This window comes from Vigna umbellata, chromosome 1, assembly GCF_029865625.1.
Source record: "Vigna umbellata cultivar VRB3 chromosome 1, Vumbellata_1.0, whole genome shotgun sequence".
NCBI lineage: Eukaryota > Viridiplantae > Streptophyta > Magnoliopsida > Fabales > Fabaceae > Vigna > Vigna umbellata.
The window spans coordinates 52950233-52969682 of NC_142165.1; the positions used below are offsets into that span (position 1 = coordinate 52950233).

A 19450-nucleotide genomic window follows, 5' to 3' on the forward strand; every position below is an offset into this window, starting at 1 on the left:
GCGGCAGGGAGTGAGATGCGGCAGAGAGTGAGATGCGGAGGAAGAAGAAGAGGAGTTAAAGTTTTAGGGTTTAAAGTTTTACTAAACTTTTTAACCACAATATTTTTCTCTCTCTTCGTTGAGTGACAAGGGGTACACTTTTGAATTATAATTTTTTTTGGAGGTGCAGGACGAGGGTGGTGAGGTGCAGGGAGAATGACTCATTTTTAATATATTTTTCTATCATAAAAGATAGTCTAGTAAAATTATAAAAAAAGTTTACTATCTTTTATAAATATATTTTTCTAAAATTTAATAATATTACTTTTTTTATTTTTTATTTTTTATTATATAATTTTAAAAAGTGAATACAGTATAATATAAAGAAAATAGAATAATTGATATAAAGACATAATAGTGGTATTAAGATATTCCTCCATTTATACATGAATCTGATGGCTGCTACCTTAGAACTTCACCTACTTTATTTTTTTAATCTTCTTTGTTTGGTTTCATTTAAATTAAAAAAGAAAAAAAAAGAAAAGTAGAAGGCGGGGTGACCAGGGAAAGTATCAGCCTATAATTCACGCTGTTCCTGTGTTATAACTGTCTCTCTCTTTCTCTTCTCTTATTCTCTTTGACCCAATTCATTTCAATTAACAATTCATTTCCAACAAAAAATGTGGAGTTTCACTTTCTTCGAGCGAGTTTCCAGAGCTTTCCATGACCATGGTTCCAACTTCAAGCTTCTGATTCTCTGCACCACCCTAAGGTACCATCAACTTCAAACTTCCCATACTTCACTTTCTTCTTTTCCACCAACACAATTTCCTTTTCACTTATCTTGCAAATCAGATCTGTATTGCAATATAAAACAACATTTGAAGGCAAAAATATCTTCAAAATTTTTATCCGATCCTCTGTTTCCAACTTTATTCTGTAGTCAACTTGCAACTTACTTTTAATATATAGGTATTACATGAGTTCATAAACCTGTGAAGGCTTATGCACAATGGTAGAGTTGACACACTTATATTCTACAATTTAATTATATACACCCGGTTTAGAAACATGTATAATGTGTTCTGATGTGCCAAGATGAAAGTTGTGATTAACTGTGATAAGAAACTATTGCATTGTTTATATTATGATGTAATAATCTTCTCATTCTATTGAACATGCAAACTTTTTCTTGTAAATTGAAAATCTTGATTTAGCATGCGGGAATTTAGGGCCGTGGTCTGAATTCACTAATAATTTCTGAATTTTGACACATTCGGTTAAATACGGTATTAAAATAATTATCATATATTAAAATTAATAATGTTACTAGAAAGATTATAATTTAGAGACAGTTGCGATGGAATGGATTTTAATAAAATATATACAAATAGCACTGCATATTTGTGTGATGTGTGAAGAGGATAATGGTTTGGTTGATGCAGTGGTGGAGGGGTTCTGGCTTACGGAGAGGCTGTAGGGGCATCTGAAGCGGCGGTGCCGGAGAAAAAAAAGGTAGTGGTGCTGGGAACAGGGTGGGCTGGCACGAGTTTCTTGAAGAATCTGAACAATCCCAGATATGAGGTTCATGTGGTCTCTCCTCGCAATTACTTTGCATTCACTCCTTTGCTGCCCAGTGTTACCTGCGGCACCGTGGAAGCCCGCAGCATTGTCGAACCTGTCCGCAATATTTTTCGGAAGGTGATAATCAAATGAAAAATAACACACTTGCTTCCTATTTCATAATATTCATTTTAGGGGTTGTTACTTTTGTCATGTAACTGCTGATTAATTTTTAAGGATACTTGGGAATAAGTTGTAGTTGTCCTGTCAGTTGGACTTGATAAGATAACTCCTCTTTTTCCTTTAATGATTTTTCTATCAATTAAAAATAGAAAGCTTATTTTAAAGTAATTATTACTTTTAATTACATGAATAATATTATTAGATTAAAAAAATGTTTTTGATTTATTGACTTATGTACTTGTAACAATTTCATGCCATTTACCTGTGACGTTATTTGCAATGGTTGATTACTGTTAACAGTTAATCATAAATTGTTGGATTTGTCGATCTCATGTTGTATGTACAATAAGCACTATGGGAACTATATGGTAACGAGCTTGCATCCACTGTGTTATATTTTCCGTGAAACAGAGGTTTGTTCTCATGTCATGGATCAGGTCTAAGTTGAAACAATGAATTTCTGTTTTATTTAAGAATGGGTTTATCTGGATCCCATTTATGAGATTGCACCGCGTAGTGAATGAAAACATATATTAGATTGATAACGAAATGCTACTTACCACTAGGAGATACATATTCTGGTAATTAGATTGCCAGAATAGAATTTGGCTTAACTCCTTGTTATCTATCATCCACGCAGAAAATGGTGGACATTCAATTCAGTGAAGCAGAATGTCTTAAGATTGACTCAGCAAACAGGAAGGTATACTGTCGGTCTAATATAAGTAACAACGAGAAAGAAGAATTTGTGGTGGACTATGACTACCTAATCATAGCCGTAGGAGCAAATGTCAACACATTTAATACTCCGGGAGTGACTGAGAATTGCCATTTCTTGAAGGTAACTTTTTTATCACTTCATTATTGTGCATCATATTATCATGTATTTTGGTGTAATTTTTTTCTCTAAAAGGGAAAAAAGAAGTTCTGAGGAGACGTGGGAAAATCCAATGATGTCTCAGGTGTGATGGATATAAATTTTGCAGATGACATGTTTGTGGCTTTTTGTTATCTTATGGACATGTGTGTATACTGTGCAGGAAGTTGAAGATGCGCAGAAGATTAGAAGAACCGTTATTGACTGCTTCGAGAGAGCAAGTTTGCCAAGTTTAAGTGAGGAAGAAAAGAAGAGAATTCTTCACTTTGCTATTGTTGGAGGTGGTCCAACTGGAGTTGAGTTTGCAGCCTCACTACATGACTTTGTCACTGAGGATTTGGTCAACTTATACCCTGGGATAAAAGATTTAGTTAAAATTACGCTTCTGGAGGCTGGAGATCATATTTTGAGCATGTAAGCGTCAAACTCTCATTACACCTCTCCTTGCTCATAACTTGTTTAATGATGCTTTCTAGTCCCTTATTTGTGTTTATGAGTAGCGCAGTATTAGATTCAATCATCGATTCTACTATGCAGGTTGGTGGTTTTGCGGTTCTATTGTTTAAAATAAGAGCTTACTATGAGCATATACATTTTCATTATTGAGCTCTTTTTCAGGTTTGACAAAAGAATCACTACTTTCGCTGAAGACAAGTTTAGAAGAGATGGTATTGATGTCAAAACAGGGTCCATGGTTGTGAAGGTTTCTGATAAAGAAATTTCTACTAAGGAAATGAAAAATGGAGGAGAAATTACCACAATCCCATATGGAATGGCTGTCTGGTCAACTGGTATCGGCACTCGTCCATTTATAAAAGATTTTATGTCACAAATTGGTCAGGTGTGTCATTGGGAAATTTTCCATATTAGTTGTTCTGATTAATATTCCAAATCATGTTTCTCGGTTAGTTTTATTTATTTTTCACCAAATAAAATTTTCATTTATTTTATTTACTTGAAATTGATTATCCTGAACAGACTAATAGACGGGCCATAGCTACTGATGAGTGGTTGAGAGTTGAATCAACTAGCAACGTGTATGCACTTGGTGACTGTGCTACAATAAACCAGCGAAAAGTCATGGTATATTCTCCATCCTTCATTTAATTAATATTGAACATTGTTACTACTGCATGTTTTCAGCTGTGTGCAACACGGCTATATGCTATTCTTACAGAGAATTGTTCGTATCCATACTGTAAAGTCTGTAACATTACAACTGAATTTGTTTTTAGTTTCTTCATTGTCTTCCATTAGATTAATAAATTTATTTAATTTTGATGAAATAGTAAAATATTTATTATGTTGTTCATACACTTATCACACATCTTGGTTAATAGTTCTACTTCTTGCCTTACCAAGCTAGCTGAATGTTGCATTAAGCTAAACATATCGACAATCTGGGACCGAATGACACTATTGGAATTCAGATTATTTTTTTTTCCTGTTTTTGATCAATATATTGGGTTTTGGCATTTTAGGAAGATATTGCGGCAATATTTAAGAAGGCTGACAAGGACAATTCAGGAACTCTTACTGTCAAGGAATTTCAGGAGGTATTGGATGACATCTGTGAGAGATACCCTCAGGTGGGGCTATATCTAAAGAGTAACCAGATGCACGACCTTGCTGATTTGTTGAAAGAGTCCAAGGGAGATGTTGAAAAAGAATCTATTGAACTGAATATCGAAGAACTCAAAACCGCACTCTCTAAAGTGGATTCTCAGATGAAATTTCTTCCTGCTACAGCGCAGGTGCACATCATGTTATCTGAAAGTTGTATTCCATTTTCTGCTTATGTTTCTTTAATGATATGACGTCAGGTTTCTTAAACCGCAAATCAGGTCGCATCTCAGCAAGGCACCTACCTGGCCCAGTGCTTTAATCGGATGGAAGAGTGTGAGAAAAATCCAGAGGGTCCCATCAGATTCAGGGGAGAAGGGCGCCATCGCTTCAAACCCTTTAGGTAACATGATCATTTTAATTTAATAGCTTTAGTTTTATGGGCTCTGTACCTTGACATGATAATGAAAGGATGAATATGATTCAAGGTTTTTCATTGGTTGGTCCATGTTTTCCTCATTACTACGTGGTTGATTGTTCCTAAGGTACAAGCATTTAGGTCAATTCGCTCCTCTAGGAGGAGAGCAAACCGCTGCACAGCTTCCGGGCGATTGGGTTTCAATTGGACACAGCAGTCAATGGCTGTGGTATTCCGTCTATGCAAGGTAATGAGTTTTCCTTTTGCTAAATATTATAGTATATTTTTAAAAATTAAAACTAAAAAGACTCATAATGCATTATGAGTATAAAGTTAATAAAGCTTCATCCAATGTTTTGACAGCAAGCAAGTAAGCTGGCGCACAAGAGCGTTAGTAGTATCAGACTGGACAAGGCGCTTTATTTTTGGGAGAGATTCAAGTCAAATATGAAAGAGTTTAAATATTCTGCACAAGTGTTGCCTTGTCAATTTTCAGTTGAAATTTGTATACGAATTCTTTTTCCAACTTCTAATTATTTGAATAACACAAACGGACACCCAAGGCGAATATCCAGATGGGATTTGTTAACATAATCGTATTTAAGCATGCTATAGAAAAGAATACCTTAGTAACTCGTTAATCTCTTGATGACTGATTTTATAATCTGGGTTTTTCTCAACAATAGCTTAGTGACTCGTAATTAAGTGTGTAAATTGTCCATTAAGTTGCGTGTGTGTATATATATTTCATCTACATTCTTATACAAAATTGTATATGTTTATTAACATATTGTGATTAACAGGATCAAAGAGCTGCTCGACACTTTAACGAAACAAAAAGAATTTGGTTAGAATGTAAAAAATCTTATACATATAATTCATTTGGTAATCAATTACTGGTGAAAATAAACATTAGGATAAAAGTACTATATGGTGTTTATAATTGAAAGACAGTGAACCAATTTTTAAACTGATATGATAAAATTCCTTTTAAAATTCTGATAACTAAATCTTATTAGCCATTTCACAATGTGGCTTAATTGATGAGACGGAAATATTATTGAGAAAACATCAATTTTCATTATCTTTGAAATACAAAGGGTCTTTCTTTTATACACAAGAAAAAAAAAAAGAAACCGAAAAACAAGTAACATGGCTGATTTTAATAACTATGTCACAAAATCATCATACGTCACCGTATAACAAACTTTATGTGTGACAAACTCTTTATGTGTCATTGTGTAACAAACTTCTTATGTGTCACCGTGTAACAAACTCTTCATATGTCGACTCATGGTAGAGAATCATGTAAACCGCCTTGCAAGTTGAAGGATAGAAAATGTCAAACAATCCCAACTTAGTCAGTAGCTCGTAAAAAGGTTTTGGTTAGTAAATAAATTTGTTATCTAGTTTTGTGAAGAAATTGGTCGCATCAATCCAACTTGTGACTTCTCTTAAACTAAATGATAGTTATGTCAAGGTGTTTGGTACGTTTATAAAAGATCGAATTGATATGAATAACGCTTTTGATTGTCACAATATAGTATTAGTGTCATACAACATTCCTCATGCAAGTGTTGAAATAAATAAACAATCCATTGTTATTCATAATTACCTATAGATAAAGCACGATATTCTGTCTAGATGAAGATTTAAGGATTGTACTTTGTTTTTTACTCCACCAGGAAATAAGATAGGAAATAAGAGATGAATCAAGAAAGAAGCATTGGCCCGAAATGGATTTACAGGTATCAATATAGCATGCCCAATCTACATCCCAATAACAAAAGATCTATCAAGATTATTACAAATTTTTTTAATTACTAATGGAATTTTATCGACAGAGATAAATCTGTTGATAATTTTGAATTATCGATAAATTTTGAATTTTTTCTACTGATGGATGTTACAGACAGATTCAATAGCGACAAAAAAATTTATAGATAATGCATATTTTTCTTATCGACGGAAAAATTCTTCAGTAACATTCGTTGGTAATGTATATTTCTCTTATCGACAGAAAAACTATCGATAAAAAGAACAGAAATTTCCCGCCCATTCTTTTCACATATCGACAAATTTTTCGATCGAAAAAGTCTGTCGATAATACATATTTCATTTACTAACGAAAAATTCGTAGGTAAAATCTATTGATAAAAAGAGCGGAAACTTTTCCGTCCATTTTTTCTCATTCTCTCAGGTCTTCATTCCCCCACCTCTCATTCTCGATCGGTATGCAGCCTCTCCATTCCCTCACCTCTCCATCTTAACTTAGCCACTATAGTTACAAGCCTCCATTTCCATTCAGCCAAGTCGCCATCTTCGTCTCCACCAACGTTATTGAGGTATTTCACTTCATCTTTTTCTTCTCTAACACACATAGGAGAGGAATAATGCCTATTTTATTCCTGTTTCACGCTCCAACCACTGCCACCACCATGTAAAGCCGCTATTGTCCATTGTAACGCCATTTTTTTCCACCACCATGTAACATTTTCCACCATCATACAACGTTTTTCACCACCGTGCAACGCCATTGTTTAACATGAATCTTAATAATTTTTGCCCAAAAAATTTATCAACGTCGTTGTCTGGAATGTGTTAATTCTTTTGGTGCAGTAAAAATGAAAGAAAGAAGAAGAAAGAGAGGGAGAGTGGAGAAGAAGATGAAACATATTGCGACATTTATTGATGGATTTTTCCATCGATAATTATTGACAGATTCTTTCGTTGGTAACTATCAACAGATTCTTCTATCGATAATTACAGACGAAACAAATTTTCGTCGTTAAAAATTTACCGACAATAGTTTTACAAATGGATTCTTGATTTTCAGTAATTTTATTTTACCGACAAATTTTATGTATTATCGACGGATTTTGGCTATCGGTAATATCAATTTTTTTTTGTAGGATGACCTGGGGAAGTTTTTAAATATCTAAGGACTCTTTCGACAACATAAAAGTGAGTATATGTTGGTCTTGACAAGAATTGACTGAGTTGTTGTGTAACAAAGGTCTTGTAATGGTTAAATAGAATAAATGTCTGATTAGTCAACTATACAAAGGCACATCATCATACTGCTTGCCTTCATCTTGATGAAGTTTCAGTAAAAGGTCTAAAGAAGTTTAGGCTGATTTTGAACTAAGAATATATACCATAATCCTTTAAGGGGTCAAGAAAATATTTATATTGATAAACAAATATTCCCAATTGAGAATGAGAACTTGGACACCTAAAAAATATTTCAGTTGACCCAAGTCTTTGATCTTGAAGGGATCATTTATAATTTTCTTAACATGGTTAAATTCTATAAGTAAACCCCAACTAGTATAATATCATCAACATGTACTAACATGTTGTAAAAGTGTGAGAAGTCTTCTTAACAAAGAGTGAACTATCTAAGTGTGCTTGATAAAATCCACAAGATAATAACAAGGTAGTAAGCCTTTCATACCAATGTCTTCTTGCTTATTTCAACTCATATAAACTTTTGGTGAGCTTGCACACTTGCTTAGAATGAGATTTAGGAACACCTTGAGGAACCAACATATAAACGTATATTCTAACTCTCCATGTAAGAAGATCTAATTGATGAAAAAACCACCCTTTTATAGATGAAATAACAAGAAGAGTTTTCATAGTTGTAATCTTAGCAATAGAAGAAAAAGTATCTAAATAATTCACTCCTTCAATTTGTGTATATCCTTTTGATATTAAGCATGCTTTGTAATGCTCAACAATGCCATCATCACGTATCTTGATTTTGAATACTCATTTATTTTCAATGGGTATTATTCAAATGTAAGTTAACTAGGAACCATGTTTTCTTATCCTCAAGAGCTTATATTTCAGCTTGCATAACATCAATCCAACAAGGGAATTTCGAAGCCTCTTCAAAGGTTTTGGGTTTAGTCTCAAATAATAAAGAAAAATTAAAAGAATGATGTGAAGGAGATAAATAACAAAGAGAAGAGAATCTAGATAAGAAATGAGACATACTTGAGGAAGATTGATTTGTTGCACAAATGTAGTTAACCAAGTAAGATGGTGGATGCGTGATCCTAGATGATTTTCTGAGTTCGCACTTTATTTGGACAACATTTTTATTAGGTGAAAAAAAGATGGTTGTATCTGAAGGTGAATGAAGTGGTGATGGATCTAACTCAACAAGTAGAGAATTATGATTATATGTGTGTGGTGAAAATTAAGGTGATATATTTGGTTTTGTTTGTGTTTCAGTGTAAGTCCAGTTTGGTGAATTTTGGGACTGATAAGCAATAACCAATTAATGAAAAATAACATTTTGAGACACAAACAAACCTTTAGAGTTAACATCCATAACAACATAGCCCTTGGTAGTTGGTTTATATCATAAGAAAGCAGACTTACGGAACATTGAGTCAAATTTTTTTCTCTGAACCTATAAAGGGCTAACAAAACACAAACACCTAAAAACTCAAATTTTCCACATCTGGTTTACTTCCAAAAAACAAAGGGAATGGTTTTGTAAAAATTTTCTTGGAATTCTATTTATAATGTATTCAACATGTGTCACTACATATCCCTAATATTGCTTAGTGTTAAAATTTGTCGAAAAGATTTTATCCAATAAAAATCAATGAAGGGGAGAAGATTAAGAAAATCAACAAATTAAATAAAAAATAAGTTAATATATAAGAGAAAGAAATAGATAACAAAATGATGTAGAGAAGAAAAAGAAATTGAGATTAAATTTCAACGTAGAGAAGCAATAAATAAAGATAGAGAAAAATGACATTGTAATTTTATTTTTATCAATAATATATTTGCATAATAATTTAAAGAGTTCTATTTTGAGTGTTATTATTCCGCATTTATACTTTCTCTCACAAATCTGATTAAGAAAATTCGGCTAAATTTCTCAACACTTAGGAAGATGAGCTTGGTACAACAAAGATCTAACCACATTTAAAATGTGTTGATCTTTCCTTTCTACTATTTTATTTTGTTCAAGACACTTAACATAAGAGGTTTGATGTATATATAATTTTTTCTTTTCCATAAAAAAATGTCAAGGTAAATTCTGGATCATTATCAGATCGGACTTTGTTTACTCTTTTTTCAAATTGTGAACAAGGTTTTGCAAGTGTGTACTTACTTCAGATTTGGATTTCATCAAAATAACCCACAAAAATATGTTATAGTCATCTATAACAGTAAGAAAGTACTTGTGACCTTCAATATGTCAAAATTAAATAGTTTACAAATGAAATAGGTTACAAATTTGTTAATCAAATATGGTAATTTCTTTTGTTTTGCCTAGTGGAAAATGTCACAACAACATCCTTATTTGTAAAAACGTTAGGATTTTCTTAGACATAGTTTTGAATCTCTCACATCAAAGGTGCTTCAACCAAAATTGCCACAAACTTGACTATGGAATGTTTTCTGTTGTAACATTGTTGAATCGAGCTCTACCATCTTTTGAACTTCAGTTGTCAACAAGTATAAACCTTCTACTTTTTTAGCCAAACCAATCATCCTCATGGACTTATATTTTGCATTTTTCAATCGAAAAACTTGCAAGACAATTATAATTTTGATAATTTAGATATATAAATAAGGTTAAAATTGAATTTTGGGAGAAATAACACATTTGTCAAAATGAAGGAACGAGTGAAAACTGCAATACTAGAAAGTTTGGCCAAAGTTTTATGTCCAATAACATGTTTAATTTGATGAAGGGTATGGAATAATGTCAAGGAACAACGTATAATTGACAACAATATTTGGGATTTGACAACACTACATAGTCATTTAAACCATTTAGAAATTGAATAATTATATCTTGATGTTAATTTTTTTCATTACCCATGGCTTGGAAATTGCATCGAATAGGACAAGTGTAGGTAAGAATTGACCGTAACATTCAAGCTCGTTATAGAGTCTTTTGAGCTTAATAAAAAAAATTCAGTTACACTTAGAGATCATTGCTTGAAATTTTAAATTTCTTGTTGAAGTTTTGAAACACGAATTAAACCCCCTTAGGAGAAATGTTCCTTTAAATAAGATCAAACATTTATAGCATTTTCCATGAAAAATAATTTCTCTTATTAAGGGAAAGGTGGAATTCACTATCCAAGAGTGCACCAAATTGTTACATCTTTCTTAAGCAAAATAGTTAGAATTTATAATATCAAAGCTTCCAAAGAACCTGACTCTAATACCATGAAAAGGAAATACTATTGAGAAAACATCAATTCTCATTATCTTTGGAATATAAAGGGTCTTTGTTTTATACATAAGAAAAAAATAAAGAAACCAACAAACAAGCAATGTGGCTGATTTTAATAAAATGTGCCTTGAGGAATGCTAACATTTTTTTTTATTGTTATTGGTAATGTTCTTTATGTACCTGGGTCTCCTTTTAGCTTATTATCCATTAATTAACTTGTTCTCTTAATTATGTTTTTTCTTTTAACAAAAATTCTCTTTGTTTATAGGAACGAAGTTTGAGACAAGTGATTGACCCTAAATCTAAGTCTCATGGTCTTTATCATCTTTGTTCTTCTACACATGTTGGCATGGTTATGGAGTCTCCATCTCTTCTTCATGCTTAGTTAGGTCATTAGAGTCTTGTCAAATTGCAACAACTTATTCCTAGCTTATCTAAGTTGTCTAATTTAGTATGTGAGTCATGTCAATTAGGAAAACATAATGTGCTTCGTCTCCTTTTGCCTTAGTCCATTCTGACATTTGGGGACTTAGTCGTATTAAGTCTAATTTAGGTTTTCAATATTTCATTACTTTTATTGATGATTATTCCAGATGTGAGGACCTGAAAAATAGAGTTAAAAGAGCAAAAAGGTGCATTAAGTTAATGAAACCAGACTTTAAATAGATTTTTCAAACATCTTGGTCCATTAGCTTAAGCATTCTATCTCTCTCTAAAAACTCAGTTTTCATATTTTCTCTGCCTTCTCTCTACCATTTCTCTTCACTAAGCTAGTGAATTTCCGATCAGGTGGCGCCCAAACGTCCGCAACGTAGAGGGCTTCACAACGAACCGATTCATTTTGGGTCCTAGGCTGGTAAGTCCTTACATGTAGTTTCTTCTCCGTTCTAAAACCTAGCACATGAAATCTTTGCTGGTTGCATGTGTCTTGTGCTTTTCTGTTTATCATTTTCCACTCAATCCTAGCTCTAAGAGTTGTTTCCATCACTGTTTCGGTGGTTGTAGGGCACTGTTTAGGTTCTTCGCCGAGTAGGGTACTGTGGAAGCGGTGTTGTGAGCTGGGCTGTTCAACTCCAAGGTAAGGGGAGCTAGAATACTTCTTTATAATTAGTTGCATGTATGTGTATATACTGAGTTATGTATTAATTCTGCTGTTTGGGTTGTATGTTAAGTTCTGAGTAGATGAAATAATATGTATTGGTATGTTCATCTGTGAATCTGTGAAATGATGCTTGTGAATTGATTTAAACGTGTTGTGTAACTGCAATTGAGGATGTTAGATGGGTGTATTCCGAGATAGCAACTGTTATGTTGAAAGTAAAGAGGATTGGTAGTGTTTTAGGTTATTATAGAGGAAGTGAGGTAGTGATTTTGAGAGTTAGAGGTCAGGGGCTATTGTGGTCTGTTGGGGCTGTCTTAACAAGTATATTGTAACTTGTTGGAGTCACCAAAGTGGTCCAAATAAGTCCAAAGTGTTAGAATTGAGTTTGGGGTCCTCAAGTGGTGATAATTGATGTTGAGGAGTACAAGTTGAGTTGTAATCACCTTTAAATTGTATTAGAAGGGTTTAGGAACATCTAGACAAGTTTAATTAGGTGTAAAACATGAATTAGGGGTGTTAGAAATTGAAGAAAAGGCCTAGAAATGATAAGGGGGCGTCTAAGTGCATAATTCTGCAGAATTTGCGTTCTGTAGATGGTGCAAAGTCGTTATGCGAATTATCTCGCATAGCGAGTCCCTGCAGAGGGTGCTCTCTTTTTGAGTAATTCGCTGTGCAAACTGGTGCGCTGTGCGAATGATTGGAGGGTGCTACTCTCTGTATGGTGATTCGTATAGTGAATTTGGATGCGACTGGTGGTGACCTGGAGTCACTGCCAGTTTAATTCGAAAGGCGAATTGGGCGCAAAGCGAGAGTTTTAAGGGGGTTGGTCTCTGTCTGAGCTCTCGCATAACGACTAGGGTACGCTACGCGAGAGGCATGATGTATGACACCTCTGTGAGTTAATCCGCCATGCGAATAGGTTGAGCTGTGCGAAACGCTCTTAGTCTCGATGTGCGAAGGGGTGCGCTGTGCGAGACGTTCAGAGTTTTATTCTCTATCTTCTCTTTTGTATTGTTTCACATAGAGTTGAATGTTGTATGGTTTGTGAAATATGTGTCAAAGCAGATTGTATTGCATGATGTGATTCAAACATGTTGTATATTGTTAAAGTGAAAGTGTATGTGATTCAAAGGTATGATTGGTGATTCAAAGTATGTGGTTTTAAAAGTATGGTTGATGGACGTAATTCCATGGATCTCAAAGGGAGGTTACATGGTGATGCCCTATTTTATTGGACGTAATTCCATGATCTTCAAGGAGAAGATCCATGGTGGTGCCCTTGGTGTGTTTTAGAATGATTTGCATGGAAGCTCAGTCTTGGGGGTTATCCTGAAACTACAATGGTCAATCATTCTCAAGTAGAGGGGATTGAACCATGTCGTGAGTAGTAGTAAGAGGTCATAGTCTTGGGTGCTTCCAGTATGGCCCAAGGTGAGTGATAACGGACTAACCTCGTGATTGTGGTAGGGTGAAACTCATTGGCAATGACTTTGTAAAGCAGTAGAGGCCACCACTAGTGCATGACCCGCCATAGCTCGACAATCATTTTAAGTCCGGACGAGTCAAGTTTAAAGTGTAACAAGTTGTGCTAAGTGACCCAGTATATATGAATTAAACTTGCATGTTGGGTGTGATTGTTATAACATGATTTTTGTATATCTAGCTCACCCTTCTGCTTGTGTTTGTCTTTTGTTTGTGTGTGTTTTCTGTTGCAATGATCATCCATTTGTATGTGAGCAGAGGTAGATGAGGTGCTTCTGGAGCAGGCCTTAGAGGGAGATGACACCGCTGCTTAGGCTAGTTAGGATCCATAGGCTTCTGTTTATTTTGAAATACTCTATTGTGTTAAAGTTTTAAATTACAACCAAATTTGGGATGACTGTAACCTTAAGACTTTATCTACAAGTCTTCTTCTAATTGTTCTATTATATTATAAATGTGGACTACTAGATTATATAGTTCTACAAAATCTGGGATGACCAGATGCACTTGGCTATTTTCAAAGAAAAATTGTTATGATTAACCTTTTATAATGAAATTAAAATCGGATTCGGTGTTTCTATTCAAAATTTGCGAAGTGATAATGACCGTGAATATTTTTCCCATTCTATTAAACAATTTATGGCTTCTCATGGTATTCTCCATTAAACTTCATGTGTTTTTACACCTCAACAAAATTGGATGATTGAGTGCAAAACTAGACATCTTATTGAAATAACTTGCACTTTATTAATTCATGGTATCTAGAGCTTAAGGTTCTTTGGAAAACTTTTTGTTGCCCCTACCCACTACAACCGTCCTCGTCGGTAGAATTACCATTGTCATTGTCATCATTGTCAGAGCATTAGTTTCGATCGACGACCACACAGTTTTACTTGTCTCGGCCAGACGACCACAATGTTGTCGAGATCACTACCATAGAGTCTAAATGCGCTCTCACGCATCGATAAGTTCATTAGACCTCTTTCGACACTAGTGCAAAAATAGCGTATAATGTCACGTGTTCAACGTCTAACCACTGAATAGCCAACGTTAAAAATGACCGGTGACATTTTTGTAAATAAATGCAATTGTAGAACGTCGAAGCCTCATTCAATTCGACGTTCTATGATGGTAATTATTTAAACCAGCGCGTCATTCTCTTTCTTCTTTCTTTTAAACCACCAATAGTATGTCGAATCCTGTAGGGGTTCGACGTAATATTTGTCAGTTAGAAGCCAAATAGTCACCCTTTTTAATTCTTTTTTCTTTTATCTTTTAAACAGCAAATAATACTTTGAATTCTGTAAGGGCTTCGACGTATTATTTGTCAGCCAGAAGCTAAAAAGGAACCCCTTTTTAATTCTTTTTTTCTTTTTTCTTTTAAACCACATATAATACGTCGAATTTTGTAGGAGCTTCGACATATTATTTGTCAGCCAAAAGTTTCCCCTTTTTAATTTGAGCGTGAGATTGAAAATTCATTCACTTTATCTTAGCGCGCGAGACCCTTTTCTCTTCTCAAACTTTTCTCGAACGAAGCTTGATGACCATCACATGTAATCTTTCTTTCATTTGATACAAATGCATGTTAATTAACTACTTTATGTATAATTTTCGTTTGTTTTGACGAATTATTTTCGTGTTCTTGTCCTTTATAGACGCATTCTGTTTTCTCTCTCACTGGTGGAAACACTATATTCCGACGAACCCACCTTTTGAAGGTTAGTTTTCGTTTTCGTTTTCGTTTTGAAGAACTTATTTGTTGAACTTGTTTGTTTATTGTTTTTTGTTGAACTTGTTTGTTGTTGTTGTTTGATTGAACTTGTTTATTGTTGTTGTTGTTTGATTGAACTTGTTTATTGTTTGTTATTGTTGTTAATTGTTGATATTATACTACACATTCATAGTTCATGGTTTATAAAATACAAAATACTGAAATTTGTTGTTTTTATGCTTTTCAGGTCTCTTAGAGTTGTAAAAAAAGATTATAATTAATTAAAAAAACAAAAAATTGCTTAACGTCGAATATTAACAAAATTCGATGTCAATTTGATTAACGTCGAATTTTTTAAATTCGACGTCAATTTAACGTCTCCCGATATGACGTCAACCTCGAATTCGACGTGAAAGGCCAAAAAACAACGACGTTATACGATATTTTTGTACTAGTGCAGGTTTTAAATTTTCTCTCTCCCTTACTTGTTCATGGCTTCTTCCTCTTTCTGACCTCTCTTTTATCACTAGTATGTCTGACCCATCCATATATATTAACTATGTCAATGTGGATTTATCTATTGATAAATTAGATAACATTGATTATGTAATTTGGACATCAAAAGTAAACTTTGACTTAAAATTGAAGGGTATGTTGATCATGTTACTCAGAATGTAAAGATTATTAATTCTGTTATGATTACTAGTTAATTCAAAATTGATCCTCAGTTGTGTATTATTCTTTAGAAAAATTAATCAGATACATAAATAGAAAATAATTATTGATAAACTTAATCCAACTGTAAAAGAATTATGTAAAAATTTAATTTGGATTTTCTGCTATAATATTTTGTTGTTGTCACTTTCCAGTATCTTCAAAGTATACTAATTAACACTCATTTTAATGTTTTAAAATATATTAAAAAAATAATATACTAATATAATTGTATTTTCCATGTTCATCAAATAATAATACCAAAAAAACTCAACAGACTGGACTCAATTTAATTCATTTAATTTAATCTTCAATGTCATACAATATACACCCTCTCTATAAATTAATTTATCAAATTTTATCTCATCATAACAGATTTTAATGAATTTTTCTCCACTAATAAATAAGAAGACTATAAAACATAGCAATATCACTAAAAAAAATTATACCATAAAAATAATGTTTTTTTTTTTCATAAATTACGTCTCCTAATAATTAACATGATATATTTTATACCGTAATTGAATTTCCATCTGTGGATTTATAATGAACAAAAATTCAGTTCCAAATTTTAAATTTATTGAATAATATATATATATATATATATATATATATATATATATATATATATATATAAGATGTACTATTACAATTTTGTGTGCTTTCTATTTTGTATATTTGTTGGTGTGGTCATGCTTTTGTCATGATAAAGGGAAATACTTGTTATTGTTTTACTGGGAACACAAATATGTACACAAGCAGGTGGGATAAGAAATAACTTTTAATTTCAACTTACTTATTGCATAGCTTTGATTAAGGAACAATATATCCAATACTTAAACTACTTCTTAAGAAAAAATAAAGTGTGGTTGGAATCATTGGTTGATCTTTTTTTAAGGGTCATGGTTTTTCAAAACTTTTCTTTTTCTCTAAATATTTCAAAGTAAAATTTTATATATAATTTTGTCTCTTTAGAATTTTATTTCAAGGACTTGGTTCTTCTAAGATTATTTCAAGTTTTTTCCCAAAATTTTCAATCAAATTCTGTTAGCAGTAGATTTTAATTTAAGAAAATGAGAAAAGATTATCGAAGTCTTATTTTATGCAGTATATTTTCTTGTAATTTTTTTTATTTGGCTATTGTGATGTATTTTTTTCATCTATTTTTGGAACGCAAAAAAATTACTTAGGTTCAAGTTTAGATTGGACTTCATCAAACATCATCTTTTCTTTGCATCCATTAAAAATTACTAATTAATACTGGTTTACAAGAATTATAAAATTTTAACCAAATCTCGTACAATTTAAATTTGATCTTCGAAGACCCTTTTTTGACCATATTATTCCTCCATTTTTATCTCCATCTAAAAATCTTTCAATAATTCCAAATCCTCCTTCCAACTAATAATCCTTATAATTATTTTGTATATTGACCTTTTGTTATCAAATATTAAATATATTTTTTAATATTTAAAAATCAATAAAACAAAATTACATTACTAAAAATAGTTTTTCCCCAATTCAACATTTTTATAGTAAAAGTTGTTCAAAATTATGGCATGAAAGTCAATTCAAAGGTGTTTAATATAAAAAGAAAAATATTCATCATAATCACACTACCCTATTCCATCCCATTCGTTTTCATGTCATGGTCCTATTTATAAAACAAATATACATTCGTACAAATTTGTCAATGAATAATATAGTTATATAAAAACATTATATAATCTATTTATAATAAATCCATAAATTTAGTCGACGACAGCATTACAATGTGTTGATTGTAAAAATTTGTACTTTAAAACTATTTTTTAAATATTCGTTTACAGTCCTCAAATTAACGTGAAAACAAATAAAACATATCCAGAAAAAAACTCAAGCTATTGATTTCAAAAATAATCAGAAAATTCATAAAATCTGACGAGATTCTTCAGGACTCTGATTCGTGATCCTGTCCCATATTATTAGGAAGAAGTTAGCTGTACAAAATTTTCATATACATAATGTAACAAATAATAATATCCGTGAAAATTATTTATTGAGTGATGATATCAGTCTTTTTTAATCAAATTCTCGTCAGTTTTATTAAAATGATTTACATAATGTCACAAATAATAATATCCGTGAAAATTCTGGGAACCGAAAAGCTTTGACGTGATGTCGAATGGATGATGTAAAGATGGTGAAGCCACACATGAACAGTGCATGGTAAAACATAAATAAAAAGTTGGTTCCTACGTAGTAAAGTGGGTGGTAATGGTAGATTGTGTGGTTGGTGCATCGATGATAAGATAGAGAACAATATAGTTCTGTGATCCTTAAAGGTGCCAACAAAAGAAAGTATGGCGTTGCCGACAAAGGATACATCTCCCGTAAACCATGAAATATGTTGTGCTATCTTCGTACATAAATCCACTCCTAATGTAACCCCAATTTTCAAAATAATTCACCTTCATAAATGGGGTCTTGTCAATCACAAATATCATGCTCATCACAAATCATAAACAACTATATATACTTAAAGATATCTCTATGGCTAGGAGACCTTAGAGAAAATTATTTTTATAAAAATTAAGTCAAACTTAAAAATTAATATTAAAACTGTTTCGATCACTTTTTTATATATAATTCTTTTTTAAATGTGATATTAAGGTTAGAGATTCGTTAATATATTGTTTTGAATAAAAGTTGATGTCAATTTTTGATGTGACTGAACCCAAATTTTATTGATGTTTCAATTTTTTCGATAAACCTTTTTCTCTCTATAAGACAGTACAAGTGATATATTTTATATGGATACTAAATTGAAGAATTTCAAAATGTTAGTAACCAAAATCGCATAAGTTGGATAATTTTTGAAAACTGGTTGTGCTAACCTATTTGTTGGGTTTAGTGATTGAAAAAGGAAAGAAAAAACCCAAATATACATTAGGGGGTAATATATTATGTGTGGTTTGATTTGGGAGACAAACGTGTCAATGGAGAATAGTGCAGCAGCCCAATGGCATGAATCCATGCCGATAAGGGATGCAACGGATCAGCCCATAATTCCTCCATCATGATAGAGTTACTTAGGTTGTGTTCTCTTGAATGGATTTGAAAGAGAATAATGAAAAAGATTTGAGAAAATTTGAAAGTAAATTTTTGTTGTTTATTTGAGTGAATTTGGAGATAAGTGAGAGTGAATTTGGAAGTAAAATTTGTGAAAATTAGTGTAAAATTTGATTGATGTGACAGATTAAAAAAATTTACTTTCAAATTCACTTCCACCTACCTCTAAATCCATTCAAATAAACAACAAAAAAAATTTACTTTCAAATCTTCTCAAATTCCCTCAATCACTCTCCTCCAAATTCATTTAAGTGAACAAATTCTATATTTCTAAAATAATGTATCACAATCTTCAATAATTAACTGCCTAATAAAGTGTTTCTAATATTATAAAATTCTAATTTCTAAGCATGTTTAATTTGATGGCATTATTTGACTCTTAAAAGTGATTGATGAGGATGGGGATTTCCATTGATTTATAGATATTTTATGTCAGAAACACTGGATGCACAACAATGATACTGAACATCCCATGTGCTATGAAATAACCAATAAGACAATTAATTAGAGTCATCCAGAAAACAATG

General features: G+C 32.4%; 1 protein-coding gene across 1 annotated transcript; it reads left to right on the forward strand.

Moving 5' to 3' along the window:
• Positions 1-550: 550 nt before the first annotated feature.
• Positions 551-5219, forward strand: NDB3 (NAD(P)H dehydrogenase B3). Its single transcript, XM_047312375.2, has 10 exons — positions 551-751; positions 1425-1680; positions 2366-2566; positions 2766-3016; positions 3221-3443; positions 3581-3685; positions 4084-4356; positions 4447-4568; positions 4711-4830; positions 4947-5219. Exons 1-10 carry the CDS (start codon positions 660-662, stop codon positions 5032-5034), a joined length of 1731 nt encoding a protein of 576 aa, XP_047168331.2. The 5' UTR covers positions 551-659; the 3' UTR covers positions 5035-5219.
• The last annotated feature ends 14231 nt before the right edge of the window (positions 5220-19450 follow it).

Coding starts and splice junctions, on each gene's coding strand:
- NDB3 (XM_047312375.2), top strand. CDS start 660: ATGTGGAGTTTCACTTTCTTCGAGCGAGTTTCCAGAGCTTTCCATGAC. Junction 1,681..2,365: donor TCCGCAATATTTTTCGGAAG/GTGATAATCAAA, acceptor TCATCCACGCAG/AAAATGGTGGACATTCAATT. Junction 3,017..3,220: donor GGAGATCATATTTTGAGCAT/GTAAGCGTCAAA, acceptor GCTCTTTTTCAG/GTTTGACAAAAGAATCACTA.